At 48.2% G+C, this 26375-nt stretch overlaps 2 protein-coding genes across 2 annotated transcripts; one reads left to right on the forward strand and one right to left on the reverse strand.

Moving 5' to 3' along the window:
* The first annotated feature begins 217 nt into the window (after positions 1-217).
* On the forward strand, positions 218-18802 carry LOC122366475 (bifunctional peptidase and (3S)-lysyl hydroxylase Jmjd7-like). The gene is made up of 8 exons (XM_043338790.1): positions 218-329; positions 1702-2174; positions 5178-5329; positions 5654-5823; positions 5993-6080; positions 12918-13017; positions 16731-16859; positions 17379-18802. Exons 2-8 carry the CDS (start codon positions 1735-1737, stop codon positions 17596-17598), a joined length of 1299 nt encoding a protein of 432 aa, XP_043194725.1. The 5' UTR covers positions 218-329; positions 1702-1734; the 3' UTR covers positions 17599-18802.
* A 1741-nt stretch (positions 18803-20543) lies between these two features.
* On the reverse strand, positions 20544-24547 carry LOC122366468 (facilitated trehalose transporter Tret1-like). Its single transcript, XM_043338763.1, has 3 exons — positions 24479-24547; positions 22275-24052; positions 20544-21084 (listed from the first exon to the last, which is right to left on the reverse strand). Exons 1-2 carry the CDS (start codon positions 24494-24496, stop codon positions 22598-22600), a joined length of 1473 nt encoding a protein of 490 aa, XP_043194698.1. The 5' UTR covers positions 24497-24547; the 3' UTR covers positions 20544-21084; positions 22275-22597.
* Positions 24548-26375: the final 1828 nt, after the last annotated feature.

The following is a 26375-nucleotide window of genomic DNA, read 5'->3' on the forward strand; positions in this document are numbered from 1 at the left end:
AAGGGACACTTATGTTTGATCTGTCCATATAGGACCTTGATCTGTCCTTTACGGCGTCGGCATTTACCAAAGTACCTAATATTTGAACAAACAGTTTTGTAAAAAGCGATAAGTCTACAGTCACGGTGCTTAGTGAAATGTTAGTGAATATTCTTGGACCAGTGTCGTCATAAAAAATAATCTCCTTGCGGAATCTGAATTGACACGTTGCTACGAATTTTGATTCCTTGACAAATTGAAATGAAATGGTGAGCAAAAATAAATAATGTGCAAAAAAACTCAAGTCGCGATTTTTTCTGAGAGGTGGTGATCTACATTTGGGATAGAAGGTATTTTGAAGTGTTGAGCTTTGTGAGGAATATTATTATGATGATTATAAGTATTATAAGCAGGGCTGCGGTGTCGTATTGTATTGTATTGTATTCAGGGGCGCGGGAACTTCTTTCCGACTGGGGGGGCACACCATAATAGAGATCAACCTAGGGTACCCCCAAATCTAGTTTTCTCACCGGTTTTAGGCCACTTATTTTTCACCCCTCGGCTTTTTCAACAAAAAAAGAAAACATTTGCAAAAAAAGTGTGGTATTCCGTCTCAAAGCTGTGGGGGCACCGCCCCCACGGCCCCAGAGTTGGGGGGGCAAGCTGCCCCCACTGCCCCCCCGGCTCCCGCGCCTATGATTGTATTGGGTAGGTATTAGCGGTATTAGTAAGCCTGGCGGGTAAATGTCAAGTTTAAGTCCTAAGAAGATTTCATTGATAAATTTTTCATATTTTTACATTATTTGACATCCTGAATCCAAAAATGATACTCACATGTCTCGCAAATAAAAGGAAAAAACATAATCAAACCTGACCTAACCTTACCTACTTACCTATAACCTACCAACCTACAACCTACAAACCTACCCTAACCTAACCTAACCTACAAACCTACCTACCTACAACCTAAAACCTACAAACCTACAACCTAACCTAACCTAAAACCTAAAATTTTTGCTGTTTCATATTCGTATCAAAAGCGCCACAATTGTAGTTAGGACCTAAACTTGACATATACCGCCTGGCGTCAGACGACAGACGATACTTTTTGCGTTCCAAGGCTATGCTCAAAATCAGCTAAACAGTACGTTAAACCATTGACTCCAAATTCTGCCATAGAACCGAAACTGTGTGATTGGCGGGTAGAGGACCTAGGGTCAACGTAACACAAACAGGCTTTGCTTAGCGGGGCTCTGTCCTTGTGAATCCATCCATTTTAAAGGTTCAGACTAAATTTATTAAAAAAAGGTCTTCCATTGCAAATATGCATCACAGATAGCAAGCAGAATTAAAAGCAGGCTCTGGCAAATAACCTTTTTCTGCCTCTTTCGATGAAAACGTAAGTTCAGTGCAGGAGTATGGCCTTCTTTTGACAAAATCTGATCTAGAAAGGTCAGCTAGCATAGCGTAGTCAAGCCAACAGCTGCAGGACATGACTGAGCTGTGCCAGCAATAACTCAGACACCAGAGTGGGAGTCGGTAAGAATAAGGTGACTCCGACTCTGGGCAGAATTGTTGATTCCAACTCTGTAGGCCTGATTTTATAAGCATGCTTTAGTGACTGCATCTCAAAATTTGAATCTGAATGAAAGAACATGATAACATTGCTCGGGTATATTTGGCTATGCTTTCAGTTTAATATAAAGTGCAAACTGTCCGCAGTTTCCACAACGGCAGCAGTGGGCACAGGGCAAGATGCAGTCCAGTCCGTCTGCAGATCGTCACCCGGTCCGGCAGCATTCCGCCGGTGGTGACGGGCCGTCTAGCGCCGGGGACGGCGCGCCGGCGCCGCGGCTGTCTGGAGAGGCGGCGCTGCGGCTGGCGGCCGTGGTGGCCGTGCTGGCCGCCGCGCTGCTGACCGCCTGCGGGTGCGCCGACCACTCGGCCTGGCTGCAGCGCGAGCTGCGCGCCGCCGCCGCCCGCTCGCTGCTCTTCTGGCGGCCGGCGCCGGCCGGCCACTGGCAGCCGCTCGGCCACCACCGCCCGCCTCTCGCAGAGCTCATCGACCAGCTGGAGCGCTTTCCCAGCCCGGAGGAGTTCTTCAGCCGCTACGTGCGGCCACAGCGACCGGTCGTCTTTCGCGGCCTGGCCGGGGTCCATCCGGCCTATTGGCTGTGGACCGACGACTACCTCAGGTGGGTGACTCATTTATTCATCCAACTATAGTTCGTTTTTTTTAGCTTGCCCCTCACTGTAAACGTCATTTTGAACACAGCACGAGAATTGCTAGCTCAGACTCGTAGCTCGTATTTGCCAATACCTACAGCCCCACAGGGATAGACGACTTCTCAGGAATTATGTCTGAACTAATAAATAAATTGCACGGCGCTTAACCCGCGCACCGACGGGGAGGCGGATATCCGCCCCCCCCCCCCCCTGAGCATGGTGTGCAAGTTTGAACCTCCTATCTTTTAAGGTCAGGTCACCAGGTCACTTTGAATGACCCAACCTCAAGTCACTTTTTTGCAACTTTGTCACCGTGCCAGAGCTACAGTAGATGTCGGAGGCCTTTGAAAGTCACAGGATGTTATAAGGTCATTAGTAGCTACAATTTGTATATCTCGGAATTTTGATATCGGTGACCTAAGGTCAGGTCAATTTCTCGACCTCCCCATTATAAGTCAATGGGGGAAAAATCAACTCCCTGTTTTTACCACTAAAACGGGTCGGAATGGCCCCATAAACCATACATGACCTCATATACGATCAACCTTCACTACCTTGAGGTCTGTTTTGCTGTTGGGCAGCTGCAAGGTCACGTGACGTCATCAAAGGTCACCAGCGGTTTTTTGACAATAACTCCGTACAGAAACAAGATACAGCCGCGCGGATGGTCTCATTGTGTTCAGCTCGTCAAGGCGCATCGAATGATATGCATGATGACCTCGAGGTCACGTGACCTGAGGTCAACCTTTGACCTTGACCTTTCGAGGTCAACATATATATCATTCGATGCGGATTGACGAGAGGATCACGATGCTGCCCTTAGTTTGTTCCTATATTGACTAGTTCGAAAGTTATTCGAGAAAAACTCTCCATACCTAGCGCCGCCATTTTGACTTTTTTGACCCCTGTGACGTCATCTTTGACCTGACCTGAAAATGACCTTAGTAAAAATTGTAGACCTTGTCCGTGCGTATCCTTTGCCGTTTACCGCTTGTCGCTATCTTGCTTCGTTCTCGAGATTTCAGGGGGGGCGGTCATCCGCCCCCCCCCCGTCGGTACGAAGTTGGCGCAGACCCCCGTCGGTGCGCGGGTTAAAGGGACCCTCCCACCTTAACATTAGTTTTGAGTTGAGATAGCCAAATTGGTGGCCATGGCCTGAAAATACCGGTTTGGGCATTCACAACATCGAAAAATGCTTTAATTCGGAGATATGGAATTTCAAACTTGCAGTTTTCGGATTCTAAGGGGCTAATGCATTGGTATGCCCCCTTAGAATTTGTGACGTCAGCGGAGATCTAACGATTTTTAAATCTTTTACTAAAACGTTTGGCAGCACGCGGTGGTATATGCTGCTTTGCGCGCAACAAATGCCGCACTTTCAAATAAAGTCGCTAGGAACAGCGGAGACCTCAAAAAGTAAACAAAAGTAAAAGTCTAATATCTTGAAAACCGGTGAATATTTTTCGATGAAATTTGGTAGATATTCATTTTTGCTCTTTCTTAACCGAGCGACATCACTTTCATGCCAATTCATTAACTTTTTTGAAGGTGGGAGGGTCCCTTTAAAGGGACTATCCCACCTTCTAAAATGTTGTTAAAACCAGTTAAATTGTGCCCGACTTTATAGATTGGATGACCAGGAACACGGATCTGGCATTTATTTTTCATTAAACATCTTAGGCTTCCCTTATTCCAAACACAAACTTTCAAATATGTGACGTCACAGCCCAAAATTACCTCCTTCCCCAGGCCACATTACTGTCATAAAGCTGATTCTTTTTACTCTGTAGGCACCACAACAAAGTTCAGACCAAGTTTTAAGCGATTTTTCAACGAACAAACCCATTTAAATCAGAATGACTAAACGAGGTGACGTCACACTAACGGTCGCTCCATGTTGAAGATAGGGCCTTGTACAAGGCCCATTTTCAAATGAAGGGAACGAATTTCTTCAACACCAAGAGGCCGCGGGGGTTGCAACCTAGATAGATAGTGGTTTCTGAACCTCGCCGCAAACTTGGCTATCTCAACTCAAACCCCATGTTAAAGGTGGGATAGTCCCTTTAACATAACGTTAAATGGTCGGTGTTCAAAACTTGTTTTGAAAATATTATTCATATCTACAATACAATGTACGCTAACCAGTTTTCTCAGTAATTCATCTAGCAATTCTCGTGCTGTGTTCAAAGAGAACGTACAGTGAGGGGCAAACTTAAAAAAAAAAAATGAACTATAATGTCAGCTGGTCGGGCTATAGTCAGCTGGTCAGGCTAGCCAAAGCGACTAGGTAGTGCTTTATTATAATGAGGACTTTGGGTGATGTATCGGTCCCAGGGCAGTTAATTAAGGGTCGTCTGTGTAATTTGTTATTGCAATACACGGGCCACATAAGCCCCTGTGCACTGCGGGTTGTAAAAGACTATGATGGGCGGCTTGGCAGCTGTTGCTTTGTACGGCGCTGGCTGGAGTCGGATCGAGCCGACAGAAAATTAATGTGATGTCCATTAGTCCCGTGGGCCTTCGATCTTGTTGATTCATTAGTCAGTTCCACTTTGTAGACCGTGGAAATATATTATGCTTCTATTCGATATGCAAGTGCGAATTTGACGTCAGCGGTGCCTGGCTCGATAGCCCATAATGCATGTTACGTAAGTAAATGTCCTGTGGTATGACGCCATTTCTCTAAGTCCTAAACTCGTTATATTTGCTCTAAAATCACGACATGAGTCACTGCAAAAAAGTCCGGTAAAAAAAAGGATCGCAACAAGTTATTTATTTACTACGGATACTTTGATAACCAACTTATTGTCTTTCAATATCAACTAAGTGCGTCTGGTGTGGGTGCCGGTGGTTCGTAACGGAGTCTTTTCCTACTTGGAAGTAAAATAGACAGAGTCGGACGGGAAAGGGTCTGTTCCATTCATGCTACGCATTATGAGTGCCGTCGTTCTTTAATCTTTTTTCCTTTTCAGGCGTGAATTCGGCAGCGTTGAGCTGGACGTAGAGCAGAAGAAGAAGGAGGACAGAAGTATCGGCCTCACACGGATGAACGTCTCTGAGTTCCTATCTGTCTACAAGGAGAAGGATCTCTACGTGGTGCACAGCATTCAGGAGGAAATGAGACGTGAGTTCGCTTGACTGTCGCGAGAGTGTTCGTTCGGGGGAGGGTTGCGGCAGCTCGAACAGCTGTAGGCTGTTCTTTAGGAGGCTATGTTTTTTGGCGATCTATCGTTTTCTTTTGTACTAATGTAGGTAATGTCGGATCGGACCCCTCTGTAACCCCTCGGCAGGTGACCTGGCGCTGCTGCCCAGTGTGCAGTGACCTGACCTCTGTGTGACCTCTCTGACCCCTCTGTAACCCCTCGGCAGGTGACCTGGCGCTGCTGCCCAGTGTGCAGTGACGTGACCTCTGTGTGACCTCTCTGACCCCTCTGTAACCCCTCGGCAGGTGACCTGGCGCTGCTGCCCAGTGCGCAGTGCGGCGGCCTGCAGCGTCTGATGATGGACGCCGTGCTGTGGTTCAGCAGCGGGGGAACCAAGTCCGTACTGCACTACGACGAGCTCGACAACATTAACTGTGTCCTTGACGGATATAAACACTTCTTCCTGGTTGATGTTGTGAGTAATCCTGAAATAAATTCGTTTCTGGATGTTTAACGGCAGTGTGTCATCATGTTGCTTGTAGTCGTTTTTATTATTTGTTTGCTAAGAAGCATAAAGCATACTCAGTTTGTCGCCGGGGCCACTAGACAATTATAAGTCTCACAATATCCCTTGTTTGTTTCAGGATGACGCTCACCATATCGAGTTTGACCACATGGAAGGCCTGTACTCGTCTGTGGACGTCACCAGCGTGGACATGTACCGGTTCCCAGGTGAGTCCACTGTGGAATGTAGACCACAGTCCACTGTGGAGTGTGGACATAGTCCACCTCCACACGTCACGTGGACAAGTAAATGTTCCCAGGCGATTCCACTGTGGACTTCAATCCGTGCACAGCGGGGTCACGGGCTCCGTCGATACCTAATCCATTTTTGTCACTTTCGCTTGTGGCTGCCGTAAATTCGTCTGCAAGTCTGTTTTATTTTCCCTTTACGACCGTCGGGTTATGATATCGGTGGTCGGCAGTCAACAGCGTTACTGTCCACAGGATAGTTTATGGTGGCATTGTGGGTGAGTTGCCCTGGTTGTCGTCCAAACGATCGTCGTAAATTGGGTGACCTTTGCTGCAGCGACGGACATTAAAACTTGCCGTGTAAAATACTGCTATTGCTAGCGGTGTCATGGCTATAGCTGTTAAATCCACTGCCTTCTTGCATTGTGATGATGATGTTGTTTTGTTATTTGTTTTAGAGTTCCTTGCGTTGAAGCGTTGAAGTTTATGGTCATCGCATTTGTTGGCAGTGTCCCAAAATTTGTAGATGTGGGTGGGAAACGACATCCAAATGAAAATCATTTTCCACTCTCACCTCCAGTTTTCAAGCCCAATTTTCCACTCCCAATTCCACCGAGAAAGAGCAATTGCGTGAATGGTTATTATGCATCTGTCACAATCGTTGATAGATTAATGTTTTTGATCATTTTCCCACTCTTTTTGGACCTTACCTGACCGACAATTTTTCACTCTCATCCTTTTTTGGTCAGCAATTTTCCCCTCTGACACCCAAGCAAAAATATAATTTTGGGACACTGTTTGTTGGTAAGCCTTTGCAATGTCTTACGAGCCCTTGATACCTTCGCTATGAAGTCTTTGTACGACACTTCATACCGTGTGTCGTCAGTCCATATTCCGTGGCAGTTGGATTATACTGTTGAGCGGGAAAGGGCTTATTTCCTTATTGCTTATTTCCTATTCGTGGCAAGCTGTTTCTCTGGGTTCGGTGGCTACTTTGGCGCACTTCCCCTTGGTTTCCAACAGTAATATCTAAAACATTGAGGGACCACCAGAACTGTCACGGATTTCGCTTTTCGTACCTCTGTTAATGCTGCTCGGCTAGGTGTATTGTGAATTATGGTGGACGGTTGATCACAGGCATACGTTATCCACCGTCCAAAGACGTCCAACGACAGTATTTAAAGAGACCAATGCTGTTCACGCATTGTGTGATAGTGCTGTGCCAGTGTCGTGTCACGCTGCTGAATGAGACCGGCGACCTGACGGACTGTTGGCCCTTTCGGTGGGCTGCTCTTGCTAGTACGTAACCGTACCAATGCCCGGTAAGGCAGTTTGACAGGCTGAATAGGCCGGTCCCGTGGGACGTGCAGCCTTAACCCGCGCCCCGCTGGGGGGGGGGGCAGAATCTGCCCCCCCTCCCTTTTTTCGCCAATAACTTCTAAACGCGTTACGCCAGCGGCGTCAAACTTTCAGTACCTTATCATACATCAATTTGACACGTTCCCTGACAATTTGAGCGAAATCCGTCGGAAAATTTTTGAGAAATTGACGTTTTAGTGACGTCATGTTCGCCATTTTCGCCTCAAAAACGGCAAAATTTCAAACGCCGCTAACATCTTCATTTTTAATGAAATCAAGACGTAACAAAAAAGGTTATACGTGATTTTACTTTGTCTATCAAATGGCTATCTCGGTTTTTTGAAAATTTTAGATTTTGGCCAAAATTTTTCAAAAAAACTGACTTTTTTGGGAAAATATTTATAAAATCCAAAATTTTGAGTTTATCGAAAAAACCGGAATATATGTCAAAGAAGTGGTCTATGTGCACCTACATACCAATTTTTTGAAGAATCGGTTTAAAAATGTGGGAGTTATTCAAAATTTTATGACGTCACGACACACAAAAAAAATTGAAAAATGATTTTTTTGGAAGTTCTAGACCTCGTACGGAAAAAAATAGCACCATTCGATTCGCCGTGAAAAACTGCATCGAATAGACACCTTTTTAGGCCTTAACAACCAACTTCAAAATTTGACCTCACTTGACCTGACCTTGACCTGACCTCGACCTGAAATTCATCCAGAGGTGGTCCATATCACTTATTGAGTGTGCCTATTGAATTCCATGAGTAAAATGACCCATAAAACATGTGTCGCACATGCCCTTTTCTATATTTTGTTTTTGGTGACCTGACCTGACCTGACCTGACCTTGACCTTGACCTTTGAATGACATTGTGTGCAACGAATATTGTCTTGGTAGTCAAAGAACACGTTTTGGGCAATCAGTCTCAGTCCATTCTTCGGCAACTACGGTGCAAGGCCGATACTGTAGAAACTTGTATTTTGTACCCTTGACCTGACCTTGACCTGACCTCTGACCTACTTAAGCAAAAAAAATTGGGCTCTTAAGATCCGCCTTGTTGAGAGCTTTCGATTGCCGTTTTCCCCGTCTTTCTACGACCATCGGTTCGGAAGTTAGACAGGGGGGGGCAGAATCTGCCCCCCCCCCCCAGCAGGGCGCGTATGGCTGAATAGCCCAGCGGGGCGCGGGTTAACCCTATTCCTGGCGGGCTCCGCCGGGACAAGAAACTGGCGGGGGGGGCCGATTCGGCCCCCCCCCTGAGATCTCGAGAACGAAGCAAGATAGCGACAAACGGTAAACGGCATCGGATACGCACGGTCAAGATCTACAATTTTTACTAAGGTCATTTTCAGGTCAGGTCAAAGATGACGTCACAGGGGTCGAAAAAGTCAAAATGGCGGCGCTAGATATGGAGAGAGTTTTTCTCGAATAACTTTCGAATTAGTCAAGATAGGAACAAACTAAGGGCATCATCGTGATCCTCTCGTCAATCCGCATCGAATGATATATGTTGACCTCGCAAGGTCAAGGTCAAAGGTTGACCTTAGGTCACGTGACCTCGAGGTCATCATGTATATCATTCGATGCGTCTTGACGAGCTGAACACAATGAGACCATCCACGCGTCTGTATCTTGTTCCTGTACGGAGTTATTGGCCAAAAACCTTTGGTGACCTTTGATGACGTCACATGACCTCACAGCTGCCCAACAGCAAAACAGACCTCAAGGTAGTGAAGGTTGATCGTATATGAAGTCATGTATGGTATATGGGGCCATTCCGACCCGTTTTAGTGGTAAAAACAGGGAGTTGATTTTTCCCCCATTGACTTATAATGGGGAGGTCGCGAAACTGACCTGACCTTAGGTCACCGATATCAAAATTCCGAGATATACAAATTGCACATACTGGTACCCTAACTAAAGCCTGAAGAGAAGAAATCGATCGGTCAAAAACTCTAGCTCTGGCGTGATTGCAAACTTTTCTGAGGTAGGGTCACCAAACCGCCTCTGGTGACCTGACCTGAGGTCAGATCAACTCAAAATTTTCAGACATGTTGCGTAGAAGCCTTTTAGGAAAAGTCAGAAAATTTGAGCTTCCTAGCTCAACGCGTTTGGGAGAAATAACCAAAAAACCTCAGGGGGGGGGCTCCTGAGGCCCCCCCCCCCGCCAGGAATAGGGTTAAAGTAGCGAACATATGGTGTGGTTACCGATAAAAAATCCAATGTTGTTGACAGTAACATTGATAGGCCTCCTGGTTGCATGTACTGTCATTTTGCACGGGTTATTAAAAAGTTTTTGACGGACTAGCTTTGTTAGGTTCTAGCTACATAGCTGTTTGATCTAGCGGTCATCCAATTAACCGATAAGAATCGAATGTCGTTTGCCTTATCCACGGTGAGTTCTTGCACGGAACATTAGCTCAGTGTCCACGTTGGGAGCCAGCGGCGCCTTGTATGATAATTAGATTTCACTAATCCAGTGCTATATGCAAATTGCATATCATGGTCATTCCGTATGCCTATAAGCTATATGACATCGTCGCATTTCCTTTTTATTGTCATTGTTTTCAGCACAATCGATAAACATTTAAGGTCGTGACATTCTGGTAACATTTGATAACGTGACGCATTCAATAACCCATCAATAACGAATAACTCGCCAATCAGAAAGTGTGCTATTCCATTCGGCGCCAGGTTGGGGTCTACCCGTAAGTGGCGCTGCACGTTTTACGCTGATTGCGGATCGCTAAGGGAGCGGGGGGTGTCGCGTCCTTACAGCGCCCGGTCGATTAGGGTCGGAGTCGCGGAGTCCGTCGGCCCGTGGTGATATAAAGCAGACACACTGGGCTGCTAGGAGGAGGAGGAGCTACCCTGGCAGGGGTCAGGGCTGGCCGGTCACGGATAGGCCCAGGGACTCCAAAAAATAGGGCCGAATGGAATCCGGGAACGACTGGAGGATTCCAGAGATCGGCAGAGTGATGATTAAATGGGCTGCTAGATTATCACATGAGCACTGATAGTGTCAGACCGTAAATGCTTGCCGGTTATGTCCATGGTTATGCGCGTATACACTTCCTAGAAACGAACCTCATTGCCCCGTTGAGTTCCTGTGTTTGGCCGCATAACAGCTGCAATAACGGCCGGTTGTTCAAGTTGTGAACTTCGGGGAAACTTCGTTGTTTTATTTGTCTTGCTTTTATATTAACTATTTCCGCATGCCAGTGGATCATTATTTCAGAGATGGTGGTTGAGTCCATCATGAGTCCATGACTGCCCACTTAGCAACATTGCTATAATCTCTTTGCGCCGTAATTGAAGCCCGGGACTTTGCCTTTCATCGTCGTCTATAAGAACTTGGACAGTTTACGGCTGGGACTGTTGTAATTTCAGTCACTGCCCACTAAGTGATGTCGGTGGACCACCCGGCTAGAAGATTGAAGCTTAGTATTTGAACATTTAACGTGCGTTTTTTACTCGGACCGTCTGTTGGAAGTGGGCATAGGTGGAAGGCTGTTATTAGAACTTTGTCAACCGGGCTCTTATTTTAGAATAATTTCAGAATCTGATCATTAGCACGATTTACGATTATAATAGTAATATAGTAATAGTAATAGTAATATATAGTAGCCAAAATACATACGATTAATCATTATCAAGGTCTCGCCACCGGTCGTCACAGGATTCAATACACCATTCTCGGCTTGCACGGAGCCGCTGGTTAACTACATGTGCAGAGCGAGTTTTCATTCGCTCTGAGTGAATTCGTCGCCAAAGTCGGCGTTGCACCTCCGTCAGTCAGGCTCTGTGCATGTCCAGACTGCTGTTTTGGCCTGTGACGGCATAGCATTCACCTCTAGAGTTTATCGCCCACAACCGTCCACTTACGGTCAATTTACATGATGTCCGCACGTGGGGGTCGTTGGGAATCGGACCCGATGTTGGTTTGTACTTGGTTTTATTAGCAATGCCCTATTGCAATATATAATTTGAGAAACTGTAGCATTCAGTATTCGTATTGTCATGAAAACGTTCATAGTCCAGCCATTCACTGGCGGCCTCTGACCGGCGAACATTTGTGATCGGTCATAATAATCGAAATCAAATGTGACTGTAATTGGCCCTTTGATATGTGATCTGTTGGTCTGGAATCTGGATGCCTGGGTTCGTATCTGCTCTGCACACGTTTGTCCATCAGGTGCCAGTGTCTGTCAGAAAGTTCGCCTTTTGGCTGCATGTGCTTGGATAAGAAGCTTTGTGTAAGAAGCATTCTGGATACCTTCTTTCAGTGACCTCCATTTGTAAAAGTATGTATGTACGTGTGAAGAAAATGTGTCCAAGATGTATCCGTCCGACATACACACGTTTCTATTGAGCGTGTCTTTATTGGTCGGTAGTGTCTGTTGCACATTTGTCCTTTGGTCACCGTCGTCTATGGTGCGCATGTCTGTCAGGCTGCTATGCATGCATTTGTTAGTCACATAGTAGGGGAGAGTGGGGCACATTCGTGCAAAAAATGGATAAACCCATATATCTGTTCTTTGGTTAGTGCAATGGCAAAATTGTTGATTGTAGTATGGAAAGGCACTATTGCAGATAGTTTTCCTCTTTAAAAGTTATCCTATAAAATTATTACTTCCATTAGAAAAAATGACTTTTATTAACTCTGAACATTTGCACGAAACTGCCCCACCTATGGGGCACATTCGTTCAAGAGATGGGGCACTTCCGTTCACCCGGCAAAATTCGAGAAATTACCGGGCATTACCAGAAATTTACCAAAGGAAATTGGCAGGGGGTTATTTCACCTGATTCCTTTCGACAAGAATGCATTGCACAACAAATGTAGAAAGAATGGGCTGGCCAACAAGAATGTGCCAACTGCCGGCCTCCGTGACCTCGCTAAGTTCGCGTGAATTGCTCGTCACGACGTCGCAAGCAGTCGAGACTGAGTCAGGCGAGCGTCATTAGAGAAACCTACTACAGATAAAGTCATAAATCGCAAAACTAAAAAAAAAATATGCACGAATGTGCCCCCAGGCAGTGCGTACACGAACCTGCCCCACAACGTTATTAGTAATATATTTCAAAATTTCTTTTTGAAAAAATGACACTTTTTCAACAAACAAGTTTGCAGCAGTTCCGTGAATAGAGTGGGCTTCTTCATCCCCAATTTTGAAAAGCTGAACCACATTTCCGAGTCAGGATCACGAAAATGGATGATATGAGAAAAGTTTGGAAAGCTCACGAATATTACAAATTTGCGTTTTTATCAAGCATAACAGCAGGTACAGTGTTGTCTTCTACGGTGAACGAAGGGCGGCAATGATAGACATATTTCCATAATTTACCTTGAGCTCGTGCAGTCACTCGTGTTCCCATAAACTGCTGAAAACGAATGTGCCCCATGCACGAATGTGCCCCACTCTCCCCTACCCGCTGTCCGTTCGCCAGGCCTGAGGGACGTGCCGTGGTACAACGTGACCCTCTGGAAGGGCGACTGTTTCTACCTGCCGTTCAGGTGGCCGCACCACGTCATATCGTCCAACTCTAGGTGAGCAGCCATCTCGGCAAGCCGGGATGGGCGCCGGTGGCGGGACTGTTGTGCTGACGATAACGTATGAACAAACTACAAACATGAAAGTGGAGAGGTTCTTAAGTGCATGGCAGGGCTGCGGAGTCGATGGATTTTCGGCGACTCCGACTCCGACTCAAGCTTTCAAAAACCAGCTCCGACTCCGACTCCGACTCCGGGCAGAATTGTCGACTCCGACCGACTCCAACTCCCGACTCCGACTCCGCAGACCTAGCAGGGCTGCGGAGTCGACAGATTTTCGGTGACTCCGACTCCGACTCCGGCTCGGGTTTCTAAAATCGACTCCGACTCCGACTCCGACTCCGGTCACAACTGTCGACTCCGACCGACTCCGACTCCGACTCCGACTCCGACTCCGCAGCCCTGGTGCATGGTGCCTTGCACTCCTGGCAAGTGCACTTTGAAGTGTATTAGCAGAATATAGGGCAATATACTGTCACGTGTGCTGATGTGTTGCTAAGTGTGACAGCTTTATGCAACCACACGTCTGACGCTGCTATACAGTCAAGTAGTTTGATATAGGGTATGGCTTGTGACCGGAATTGGACAGTGTATTTATGTGTGGTTTCGGCTGGTGCCCCTATGTGTGCTGATAGGTGATTATTAGTCGTTTTAATGTCATTAACCAATAACCGGTATCAAAGGTCTGGATTTGGTGTCGGGGCACTCAGCGGCCAGCCTCGACCCGGCGTCGTCAGTAAGGCCGCCGTTATTTCCACTGTAGCTCTGAATAATTACCGTTTGCCAGCGAGTAAAGCGAGTGTTGAGTTTCTGGGACATTTGGTGAATTATTCCTGTAGTCAAGCTTGTCATTTATTCTGGTTGGGGCCTAGGGTTGTAAAGCTGCCCGCAAATATACTGTGTAGTTGAATGGGAACTTTTATTTCCAGTAAGTATGAACCAATCATTCAATGTGCAACGTGATCATGGATGACTTCGACTTGGCTCAATATCCCCTACCTATATTTACGTGCTTTGCGGTTCAGCCTCAGAGGTTGGTTAGACTGTGCCGCATGGCTCGGCTGCGCTGCGGGTCAGCCTACCCTGCCAGTGAAGCTGACAATCAGCTCAATTTGACCTGCTTTCATCGAGTTCGTGCTGCCTGGGCTGTGATGACTATGTACTTATGTAGTGTGGACGTTCTAAGTACATGTTTTGGATTTTTCTGTCTGTTCGGTTGGTCACTATAATTTTCATCACCAACTTAACCATTATCGCCATTATCTTACATATCACGGTCGTTAACGCTCAGACCCCGTGCCATAGTAGATGGTCCAACCCTGAATAGCCACGACACAGTTGATGCTCAATGTTTCATGCATCGGATATTTGATCTTCTAGGTCAGTGCTTGAATCCTAATAAATACGACAGGGCGTATCGATCAGATTTTAGGGTCGTTGGCTTGGACATAATGCTTTCTTGAAAAGCCCTGTGGTGGCTTCTTCCCAAGGAATCAAACTAACGCATTCTAAAATGTAGAGCTATTTTTTTCATTTTTCATTAGTGATATGCATCGGGTGATCAGCTATTGAGTGGATTTCGATTGGACGATTCCCAATGACAAATGGTCCGAGTCGGTTGGATACTGTGCATACGTTGGAATGCTGTTTCAATGTTGTTTCGTCCTGCGTTACGTCACTGAAAATCATTACATTACCTCGCCGCATTGGAATGTAGTGCATGAGATACCGAATGCTAGAACATTGTACTGTCTACCTGAAATTATAGGCCCTAAATTACGTCAAAGAGGGGAAGAGCAGATTATGATGTGTGCCCTATTGGCTGCAGCTCTGGTCAAGAACAAGGGACGGCAGTCAGGTGTCAGCTTGCCAAGTTACACCATTTCCCCGTGATTGGATTGTCCCGATGCCAGTGTCTCTTTTAACTGATTACAACTGCGGGCCATGAATTCGCATTGCAACTCCAGGGAATTAGACATGAATAAATGATAGTCTTCGGTTCACTGATGGGATGAATGAAAGTTGTGGATCGCTTTAACCCTCGCCGGACCTATTGGTTTTCTACATACGCGCCGGCCGAGGGGGGGGGGGGCGGGTACGACCCCCCTTGCCGTTTCGCCCCTGGTGGAGCTAGCGCGTCGCGGAAAAAACGAGCGTGTGCGCCGTTACGAGACGCAGAGATTGGTACCCGATTTTAAGGTCCTAGGTCAACCGGTGACCTCTGAGGTCAGGTCAAGTGCCCCAGGGTACGGTTCAGTTTTTGGTGAAAACTTCGCAAAAAACGGCCGCAGAGCCGCGATTTTGGCAGCATCGTGTTCGCCTTGCTCAGGCGCGTCGAATGATATACTTTTTGTTCGGGTCAGGTCAACTTAGGGTGTTGACCTCAGGTAAAGGTCAGGTCAGCACCCCCAGGTCACGAAGTTGGTCGAAAGAGGTCATGTCGCATATCATTCGATTCGGCAGGTCTTCCTGAGTCCATTGGTGGCTTTCCCGACTCGCTAGATTAATTTGATCGGGAGTTATTGACGAAAAACTAATATGACCTTGATGACGTCATAAATGACGTCACGGAAGGTCAACATTGCAAAAGTGACGCATCTAACCTTGCAAGGAGTGCATCAAATCACGATTCTGTGTGCTTGAGATAGTTGGAGATCGTTTCCGGCGCCAGAATAGCAGTTTTCATTTTTCCCCATTGACTTATAATGGTGAGGTCACAAAAATGACCTGACCTCATATGACCTTTAGGAAAAATCCGAGATATACAAGTTTTGAGACTCATAATGGATACTAGATCCTGCAAGTTTCATTTCCCTGTGACATCTCCTCTGGCAGTGAGGGCGTTGCGAAGTTGCGACATCTGAAGACCGTGCAGAGGTTCACTTATGACGTCATAGGTCAGTGACCTGACCTGACCCAAAAATGCGGTTGGTGTCAAAAGATGCGGCTTGGATCAAAGGTCAGGTATGCCAAGTTTCAGCTCTCTATCCCCAGCGTGTTCGGAGCTATCGCGAAAAACCCCTATGGGGGGGGGGCGGCACCCGCCCCCCCCCCCCCCTCGGCCGGCGAGGGTTAACTTGACTGCCCATGGAGTGGCCCGTTAGAATCCGTTGTTCCTCATGTTGAGTAGCCAGCGTGGCGGTCAGGTCACCTAGCCTGTCGTGTCCCCATACGGACCAATTTACGCCCCTTCAGGCACGGTTGGCCGGTATCGCCGCCATTCCGTGTCGTGCGCCACTTTCGAAGGCGGCGCGGCGGGAATCGTCTGGCATTGATCGTTGCCGTGAACGTCAGCCGCGCGCCTGCTGTTCAAATAGCCGCGGAACAGGCCTACCAAGGCGCGCCGTGGCCGTGGCCGCCGCTGGAATGTGCCGCCGTTGTCGTCATTATATTTGTAGGCGGTGGGCAGTTCGTCGAGCGCTGATCGGTGTGGGGGGGGGGGGGGTCGAACGGGGTCGAACGGGGACTGACGCGGCGTGACATGCTGTGTGTGCGTGATCGCGTGAACTTACCGAAACTGCTGTCGTCATCTTTGGCTCCGTGGGTTGCCGTTGGTAGACTGCACACTGCCGATGGCTACAATGCTCAACATTACGTAACTGTATAGAGGGAGCCGTCTATATAATGTCATCTGTCCTTCTCTGGGTATGCTTTCTTTTTCTCTTTTCTTTTTCTCTTTCTTACGCCGCTTTCGTCTCTCTTCCCGATAGGAACGTGGCTGTGAACTTGTGGTTCTCCCGACTTCTGTGGTTCAACGAGTCTGAATGTTCCGACTTTCGGGTCAGCGAGCACGCCAGTCTGAGCGACTTTGATCCGGCAGAGGACGCAGACCTACAACGGTGAGTATCCAGGTCACTGATCTGGAGCTAGCGGCGAGTGTCACAGAACTGGGCTGGAGTTTCAGTAGTGTATGCCCCCTAAACTGCAGACATGAACTTCCTGCATGGGGTGGGGTTCCAGCGCTGACTTTCCACTTGGATTAGTGGTCCGTAGGTGAATGCGCACCGAATGGGGGACGGTCGATAGACCAAGGGAGCGCCATTGCGTGAACCGAATGCTGACTAAATACTGGTATTGCTATTCGATGCTGGCATTAGTCAGTGAGATCGCCTCTCTCTCTTGCGCTCTGTCGATATACATATCATGGCGTCCGTATACTACCGCTTGTCCTTGCTGACCTTAGGTATATATAAAATAGCATGTACCTATCTCGAATGACCCCCTTCCTCAACTCCAAGGACTTCTGGGTGTTAGTCCTCGCTGACCATGTTTGACCCCCTTTGACCTCTGTTTACCTTCGATGACCTCTGTTAACCCCCGCTGACCTCCACTGACCCCGCTGACCTCTGCTCCCTCAGGGCACACCTGGTGGCGCGGGCCGAGGACTCTGAACAGCTCACTCTGTTGGCTTTCGCCGACCTGTACTCCGACGCGCTGCCCGACGACGATGAGGCAGCTGAGGCGGCGTTTGATCAGCTGGACGCTGACGGAGACGGCCTTTTGCAGCTCCCCGAGATGTACAAGTTTGAGGCGGTCAAGTTTCTGCGGCTCTTCCCGAGGTACGAGCGGCGTGATTGACCGAGACACGTGACTGGTGCTTCTGGTCCGTGTGCTCTGGGACCGCGGTCTAGGGACCTGTTCCTGTCACGTGACCACGGACTGACTGATACTGGGCTGGGTGTGCAGGATTCGGAGCTCTAGGCTCCTGTTCTACGTGTCACGTGACTGACCTTGGCCGCACCGAGTGTCCTGGGACCGCGGTCTTGTGTGCAATGTGTTCAAACGTGGACATAATTGCCACGGCAAGCTGTGATCTTTGAATGAAACCGACTCCGTCCATATCTGTCGGTAGTGTCTGTATTTTTGAAAACTTTTTGCGAAGATAATGCTTTGTATTCATGGCATAATTACATACCGTTGTGTGGACCGGCATGGTTTATGTGCGCATATATTGTAAGATTACAGCTTATTATCCAGTGGTCGTCTTACCACCGATCATGGGTATGTTCACTGCAGCCGTGTTGTGGGTACTTTGGCATTTGTAACGGTTGTGATTACACGCTTCCGTGCTAGTCGAGGAAGTTTTCCGTCCATTTATTATAGATGCGATGTTCATTGTTCACTATGGTGCAGGTAAAAGTACTCACCCGCTCGTATAAGGTTCACTGGATTTGTGCTGACCTTCCGGCTTCTGTAAGGCTACGCTGAAGTGTAAGTGGAGTGCGCTTTCAGCGGGAATGCTGGTTACCGTAAGAATTTGTGTTAAATCAATCCAGCAATGAGCTTTTTCGAGTTAATCGCTATTGGTAAGTGCAGCGTCGCGCTCAGACTAATTTATTGTGTAACATTAACCGCGTAGGCTGCATCGTCGAAGCTTTCTTGTTTTCGCCCTTGTATCACTCCCGTTGAAAACTTGCTCGATGTGGTTAATCGAAGGTAAATACGAGTGGCCGTCAGCCCTGCCTCGGCTGTCGTGTGTGATTGCTGTACAACAAACCACTCGTGTGTGTCCTGTGCAAATAACACTCTTTGATCGGCGGTGACAGGGGGCGGGCACCCAGTGGGGGGGGGGGGGGTACTCAAACCTTTTGATCTGAACGGCAGCTCGGTGCCTGTGAAGGACTGTACCGTGGTCACTCAGACTGACCCGGTATCTGTGACCGCTGTGCACCACCTTGTCGACATAGGTTGGAGCTCGGGCGCTCAATACATCGTCCGTATCGCATATGTGTGTGCTGGTGGCCAATTTTCGGTTGGTAAATACATTACCAAACGTACTAATTACAGACTGTTTCGATGATGACCCGTGTGGTGGTGGTGAAAAGAAGAGGAAGGACTGAGGTGGTCGAGCATTGTTGGGATCCTCATGGTTAAATCGTGTGCTGATCGAGCCTCGATGGTTGCAAATTTCCGGGCACAGTCCATACGTCCGACTCACATATTTAGGTTTGTGAACCTCACTGAGAAGGCACGTATGTGGAAATGCTGGCTTTCTAAAGACGTTTCTGAAACAATTGCTATCTATTGTGATTCGTAGGAAAATTTATATCTCACATGATCCTATTTTATGCGTTGTCAGTTCATTCTAAATTGGAAGGTATTGGTGTAAGTAATCTTAATAATAACACTATGCAACAAAAAATGAAACATTTTCTGTTCCTGGAAAGCGACCGAATTTTTCTTATTCATTGGGTCCTATTATAACCGAAATGGGCATTAGTTTTGATCTGAAAATGCTTTTCCGGTTTTCAGAGACGATTTTCGATTTTTGGCCCCGAAATTCGGTTTTTGGCCCACCGTGTCCGATGTAATTGAGTAATCGACTCGCGGTAACTTTCATCGCCTTTCCTATGCCACAAGCTTTCGAATGATATCTGGTTTTGCATATTTGCGTGCAAAAATAACGTCATAAATCTATGTTAAAGTAAGAAAATGTTGAAATTTTGTAAAAATTTGACATTTTTTCGATTTCATTTCAAAATAGAGGAAAAACTAAAGGCCCCATCCAAATTCTGAGCCCAGTTCCTTGACGAGCATTCAATTTCCGTTCGGAAGGTACATTTTTAGTGCATTTTATCGGATTCCTGTGGCGTCCAGATTGAGTTAACCTAAACACATATCCTAAGTCATATCACATAGCATTAACCTGATAACGTATGTTAACGCCATAGGATCAACGAGGGGTCAACTGAGGTAAATTTGTTGACCCCTTGTGACCTCGGGTCACACGCAGGAACTTACTTTTGAGCAGTCCTGTCGCTCAGAATCTTGATCTGTTGGGGACCCGTTTTTCAAGTGACTCAATCTGGACGCCACAGGAATCCGATAAAATGCACTAAAATAGTACCTTCCGAACGGAAATTGAATGCTCTTCAAGGAACTGGGCTCAGAATTTGGATAGGGCCTTTAGTTTTTTCTCTATTTTAAAATGAAGTCGAAAAAATGTCAAATTTTTACAAAATTTCAATATTTTCTTACTTTAACATAGATTTATGACGTTATTTTTACACGCAAATATGCAAAACCGGATATCATTCGAAAGCTTGTGGCATAGGAAGGGCGATGAAAGTTACCGCGAGTCGATTACTCAATTACACCGGACACGGTGGGCCAAAAACCGAATTTCGGGGCCAAAAATCGAAAATCGTCTCTGAAAACCGGAAAAGCATTTTCAGATCAAAACTAATGCCCATTTCGGTTATAATGGGACCCAATGAGTCCAAAAAAAAATCGGTCGTTACTCAGGAACAAAATGACTGTTGCATAGTGTAATGGGTGTTCGCCCAGGCTAGTTTGGTTTATCGTGTGAATTACAAGATACCCAGCTGCTCTGTTGCGTGTTTTCTTCTTCTTTTGTTTCGTTTCTGTACTGTCAGCCTATCACACAACATAGCCTTCCGGAGACCCATGCATCACTACAAAAAGTGCTACCCGGGACAGGTGGTTATCCAGATCGTGTCACATCCTAAACTACCCATTACGGACGCTCGCGTGGCCAGGCTGATTTATTATAGTATCACTCATTCCATAGCACATATGCATGGCCTATCATTAGCCCGGGCGACCCAACGTGTGTACTGTGTATGCTATACAAAGGACAGTGTTGGCAGTGGTGATTGATGCCATTCCTCGTCGCGCCAGTGTTATTTATACACTTGCTCGGTGGGCGAACCGTACCGTCCCGCTGCTCGTCAGGGGTCGCTGGATGCCACCCTCTGTGCGCCAATGAGCAGCCGTGTCCAGCTAACCCAGCCGGTAACAAAGTAGCGTACCACAGTCCGCGACAGCCGTCGGTAATCAAGGGAGCAATCTTATAAAGTGGCACCCTTCGTTATTCGCCAACTTGGCAACATTAGGGTGTAATTGTACACTTGACGCAGTGACTGATGCATTTATAAGGTTATGTTACCAACACCAACGTCAGGAATTATGTATCATGTATTCTTACCAAATGCCCGCTAACTGCTTCGTGCTATATGAGATAGCTCTAAATTCATTCAAAATATATTGTATTGAACGCTGTTTTGTGGCAGATCATTCCAGTCAGAGTTGCAAATCATTAACCCGCGCCGGGCCGGGGGGGGGGGTGTTTGAACACCCCCCTTGCGGTTTTTCGCAGATATCTCAAAAACGGCGGCGCAGAGCGCCGCTCTGCGCCGCCGTTTTTGGCACACCTGTTTGTGCATCTTTTCCGCACATGTTGTGAAAATTTCAGACCCAGGTCACCTTAGGTCAGGTCATCAGGTCACGCCAAGTGACCTCACCTCAGAAAAAATAAGAATGCTCGTCATAGCTACACCGACTGAACGATTGCCTTGAAACTTTCAGCGATTGATTAGAGCAACACTATCTATAAAATGTATATCTCGGAATTTTGATATCGGTGACCTAAGGTCAGGTCAAATTTGCGGCCTCTCCATTATAAGGCAATGGGAGAAAATTGAAAAGCGTCTGTTTTGCACGAACGCTATTCTAGACACTCTCAAACATCGAGATGTAGGTAAAATAGATACACTGAACCAGAAAATGGCAACTGTGACCCCTCGTTATGTCCCCGAGGTCATCTCAGGTCACGAACAGAATCTAACAGTTTTTCGATGATAACTTCTGATAGAGGCGTGCTAGAGCGCTGAAAACGCCTTAGATGTGTTCGGCTCGACGTTGCGGATCGACTGATATGCAACATGACCTTTTCCGGTCAGGTCATGACCTTGACCTGAGGTCAAATTTTCAAGTTGACCTTTCAAGGTCAAATTATACTTCATTCGACGCGTCTCGACGAGAGGAACACGATGCTGGCAAAAGTAATGTCATAGCTCTTTTGAGTCAAAAGTTATTGCCGAAAAAAACATTTTTCGTAAAAACGGCTATTTTTGGAGTTTTTGCCCTCTGGAGGCTAAATCGTTGACCTGAGGTCAAATCTGAGAGCATTACTCAGAAAGGTCTGTAAAAGGGCTATCGAATGCGCTTTTTTGCGGCGCTGTAGCTCTATCGGTTCCCGAGATAGCCGTTGGCAGTTTCCAAAATGTTGAAATAGTCAACATTTTACCTTTGGTGACCTCTGGTGACCTGACCTTTGACCTGACCCAAAAAATGACCGAAGTGTTTTCGTCCTTATTTTTGACGTTCTTTCGATTGCCGCTTACCGCGTGTCGCTACGTGGCCCAGGAGCCGAGTTAGAGGGGGGAGGGGTGTTCAAACACCCCCCGCGGCCCGGCACGGAATCTCAGAGCACCGGCCCGGCGCGGGTTAACCACGCCACTCGTAAATACCTATTGGGCAGCAGGAAGTGATACTCTGAGGCTTCAGCTGTTCAAATAACTGAACGGCTATGATACCTTGGCTCCGACTGCGTTGCTTATTGTCATTGCTGCATGTTATATAACCACCGCCGTCCTATCCTCATTGCAGACTTGCTTACTCCTTTAGCCATGAAGAGCGGTGCAACCGCTAGATGCAGTGCACTGCTGGTCAAGCAATGGTCACGTCAAAAAGTGACCGGGTCAACATCATTGAGTCACCGGTGTGTTGTGACTGACCGTCCTAAGATGGAGTCCCTGGTCCATCTCAAACTCCGTCAGATGGGCTCTTGCGGCGGTGACGATGGTGCCTCTGTGCCGTAGACGGGCGGTCGGGACGCGCGGTTCACGGCAGACTTCTCCTCCGGTTCGTCTTTGAGGGTTTCGTAATGGGCGCTGGCCCTCCTGCTAACCGGTAGAGTACCCTGTTCAAACATCTCCTCAATCTCAGAGAGCGTCTTACCCTTGGTCTCTGGCACCAGCAGGAAACCGAGTACAGCGAACAGTGCACACGTGCTGGCGTACAAGAAACATAACCCGAAGAAGTTGAGCGCGTCGCGCAGCTGGAAGAAGGTCTTGCCGACGGCGAAGCTGGCGATCCACATGATCATGGACTGGAGTGGCGAGATGATGGTACGATAGCGGAGCGGGATCATTTCGCCCATGATGACCATGCCGACCGGGCCGATGCCAATGTTGTAGACAAACAGCGCCACGGAGAAGCCGAGGATGGCCACCCAGTCGGTGGCGATGGGGTCACTCACGAGCAGAGCCGCGGAGCCGATGGCCACCCAGCAGATACCACAGGTCAGCATGGCGAGCAGAAACAGCGGCCGGCGGCCGGCGCGGTCCATGAGGACAAACGCCAGTACGGAGCCGACCGAGCTGAGCGCCGTGCTCACCACGGAGGCCTGGAGAGGATCGGCGCTGCCGCCCACCGCCACAAACATGTCATAGCTATAGAGGTGGATGGCAGGTGTGCCCGAGGTGGCCTTACATAGTGTGACGGTAACGCTGACGAGGAGTGGCAGGTAGAACGCGCGTCTGCGCAGCTCAGACACCGGCGGTAGGTCCGGGTTGTGCGCCGTGCTGCGCTCTTTGATGCGCGCCAGCTCGGTCTCGGCGCCGGCAGCGTCACCAGAGTAGAAGAGCAGCGAGCGCCGCGCCTCCTGGTCACGGCCGTGCGTGGCCAGCCAGTTGGGCGTCTCGGGCAGCGGCCACAGCAGCAGCGGGTACAGGCCGTAGAAGGCGGCGATGAAGCCGCCGATCTGCTGCCAGCTGAGGGCTAATCCCAGGCTGTACACGGTGATGAGTCCGATGTTGATGCCGAACATGCCGGCGCCGACGAGTGCGCCGCGCAGCTCGGGCGCCACCGTCTCGCTAATGAAGATGTGCGGCATTGGCAGCACTGAGCCCATGCACACGCCGTTCACGAAGCGGCCGGCCAGCAGCATGGCCACGCTGTTGGGGAACGTGATGAGCAGCGAGCCCAGACACATCACCGGAGAGACAAACATCAGCGAGCGGCGCCGACCGAGCGCCAGCATCGGGCCCTGCAGAGGGGTTCCGATGGCAATCCCCAGCAGGAAGATGCTGCCGATCCAGGAGGCGTCCTCGTCGCTGACGGCCAGCCCGGAGCCGGCCTGCCGGAGCTGCGGCAGCGCCGGCGTCGTGTACCCCTCCTGCAGGCCGTAGGCCAGCAGGAAGCCGTTGGCGGCCAGAGAGCCCAGCACCTGAGGACGGGGAGAGCCGAGATCGGTGTTTGGAGAGGGGTGTGGTCGTAAGCCATGTGGAAAGATGATAATAAAGACGCAAAATAGTGCGAGGGACACAAGGAACTACGATCGAAACGTTCACGGACCAGGCTGTCGGCGTAGCAGAGGATCTCATGTCACCGACGCGTTGACAGGGCTTAATGGGAAAACGCTACAGGGCGATGTAATTCTCCTGCCATTCAACCAGCATCGCACCATCAAACAGCGACTTCACATGTTCATTCGCCTTCATTACATAACATCTACTTGGAAATCGTAGTTACCTTACATTGGAGTGACCGCTACAGCACCCAGCACGAACCGCAACAAGCAGGTCATACTGCGCACGGCTGAAGGCCCCGCCTCGACAGCTCCCAGTAGCTCCATCCCGATCCCATCTCGTACCTGACGTCCTTTTCCCATGTTGGCGATCGGGGTCGAGTCCGTGGCCGGCCGCGGCGCGATGCCGGCCGTCTGTGTGTCGCACAGGGTCCCCGGACCACCTCTCCGTCCTCCCGGCACCTGTGCGGCGCTTATTAGCCGCTGATGAGCCGGTCACCAGTTGGCCCTCGTCACGACTCCGCCGGTCGCCGGCCGCGTCATAGCAGCTGGAGACAATCACGGCGACCTTCCACCGGGACTGACGGTCTTTGGAAGAATGAGGCCGATAAAAAGTAGGCGGAAAGTTGTCAGTTGAAAGTTGGCGAAAAGTTGAAACTAGTTCGTAGTTGGCGGAAAGTTGGAAAGGTGGCCATGGAAAACTGGCGCGGTAGGTATTTTATAACGATAGCCCCCAGCACTGGTAGGTAAGTAGGAAAAAGAGTCCGAGTAGAAAAGAAAAATAGAGTCACCGTTCGCGAGTAGGTATTGCACCTACGAGATCATATAGCTTGTTGCCATAGTCGCGTTTAGCAACTGTCTGCAGTAACCACTCATGCTTACGTACCTAACTCGTATGGCCTTGATATAATGTCTATATACATACGTGGATGTGCTGGCTCTAAAAAAACTGCTTATAAAATTTGAATGACTCTGTCTGCGATTTTAAATATATATCTTATATATTGAAAATGACGAAGCCAATGCTCGTTAGAGAAAACCATTCAAAGGAACAAATTCAGTTTACGAAATAAGAGCCAAGACCCTTCTCTAATAAATATTCAAAAGACGCTGCATCTTATTCATTTCAATTTGAAACTCTTTGCATCTAAAATGTCAAAACTTGAGAAGAAAGGATATTCGGGAGAGAATTGAAAACACGGAATGGTAACGATCACGGAACGGGCCATGCATCGTGTGCGGGCAGAACAAAACTGGCGACCGTGCCTAAACCACTAGACATCAGGTGTCAGAGTTTCCTGCCTTTAATTTTCACTTCCGTCATCCGACGCTAACTAGCTAGCGATAATGTGAATGGAATTGGCTGCGAATCGCTCTCGGCGCATTGAAAGGCCGGGCGGGCAGTTTCTGTGCGGCTGAGTTAGGCGGTACAGTCTACCTTAAGGCGCTTGTCACCAGTGCCATCTAGCGGCGGAGCTGTGAACCAACTGCGCCGGCCATTCGCAGGGTAAGGAGAGTGGGGCACATTCGTGCAAAAAATGGATAAATCCATATATCTGTTTTTTGGTTGGTGCAATGTAATGCATTGCACAACAAATTAGAAAGAATGGGCTGGCCAACAATAATGTGCCAACTGCCGGTCATCAGCCCGCCTCCGTGACCTCGTCAAGGTCGCGTGAATTAGGTACTTGTCATGACGTCGTAAGCAGCCGAGACTGAGTCAGGCGAGCGTCATAAATGAAACCTGCTACAGACAGTCATAGGTCGCAAAAAAAAAACGAAAAAATGCAGGAAGGTGCCCCTGGGCAGTGCGTACACGAACCTGCCCCACAATATTTTTTTGTAATGTAGTTATTTCAAAATTACTTGTTGAAAAATGACACCTACTTTAACAAACAAGTTTGCAACAGTTCCGTGAATAGAGTGAGGCTCTTCGCCGTGAATTTTGAAAAGCTGCACCGCATTTCCTAGTCAGGATCACGAAAATGGATGCCATGAAAAAGTTTGAAAAACGCACGAATAATACAAATTTGCGATTTTATCAAGCATGATAGCAGGTACAGTGTTGTCTTCTACGGTGAACGGGGGAGGGGGCGACGGCAATGATTGACATATTTTTATAATTTACCTTTAGCTTGGACAGCCACTCGGGTTCCCATAAACTGCCGGAAAGGAATGTGTCCCATGCACGAATATGCCCGCTCTCCCCTTTATAGTTATATACAACATCGGCCATTCGGGC

The sequence above is a fragment of the Amphibalanus amphitrite genome, unplaced genomic scaffold (genome assembly GCF_019059575.1).
Source record: "Amphibalanus amphitrite isolate SeventyFive unplaced genomic scaffold, NRLGWU_Aamphi_draft 000809F_arrow, whole genome shotgun sequence".
Lineage (NCBI taxonomy): Eukaryota > Metazoa > Arthropoda > Thecostraca > Balanomorpha > Balanidae > Amphibalanus > Amphibalanus amphitrite.

What these genes read in the sequence shown, in the direction of transcription:
- LOC122366475 (XM_043338790.1), top strand. Translation starts at nt 1,735, where the DNA reads ATGCAGTCCAGTCCGTCTGCAGATCGTCACCCGGTCCGGCAGCATTCC. An exon ending in TGGACCGACGACTACCTCAG is followed by an intron (nt 2,175 to 5,177) that starts GTGGGTGACTCA and finishes TTTCCTTTTCAG; the next exon opens with GCGTGAATTCGGCAGCGTTG. An exon ending in CATTCAGGAGGAAATGAGAC is followed by an intron (nt 5,330 to 5,653) that starts GTGAGTTCGCTT and finishes ACCCCTCGGCAG; the next exon opens with GTGACCTGGCGCTGCTGCCC.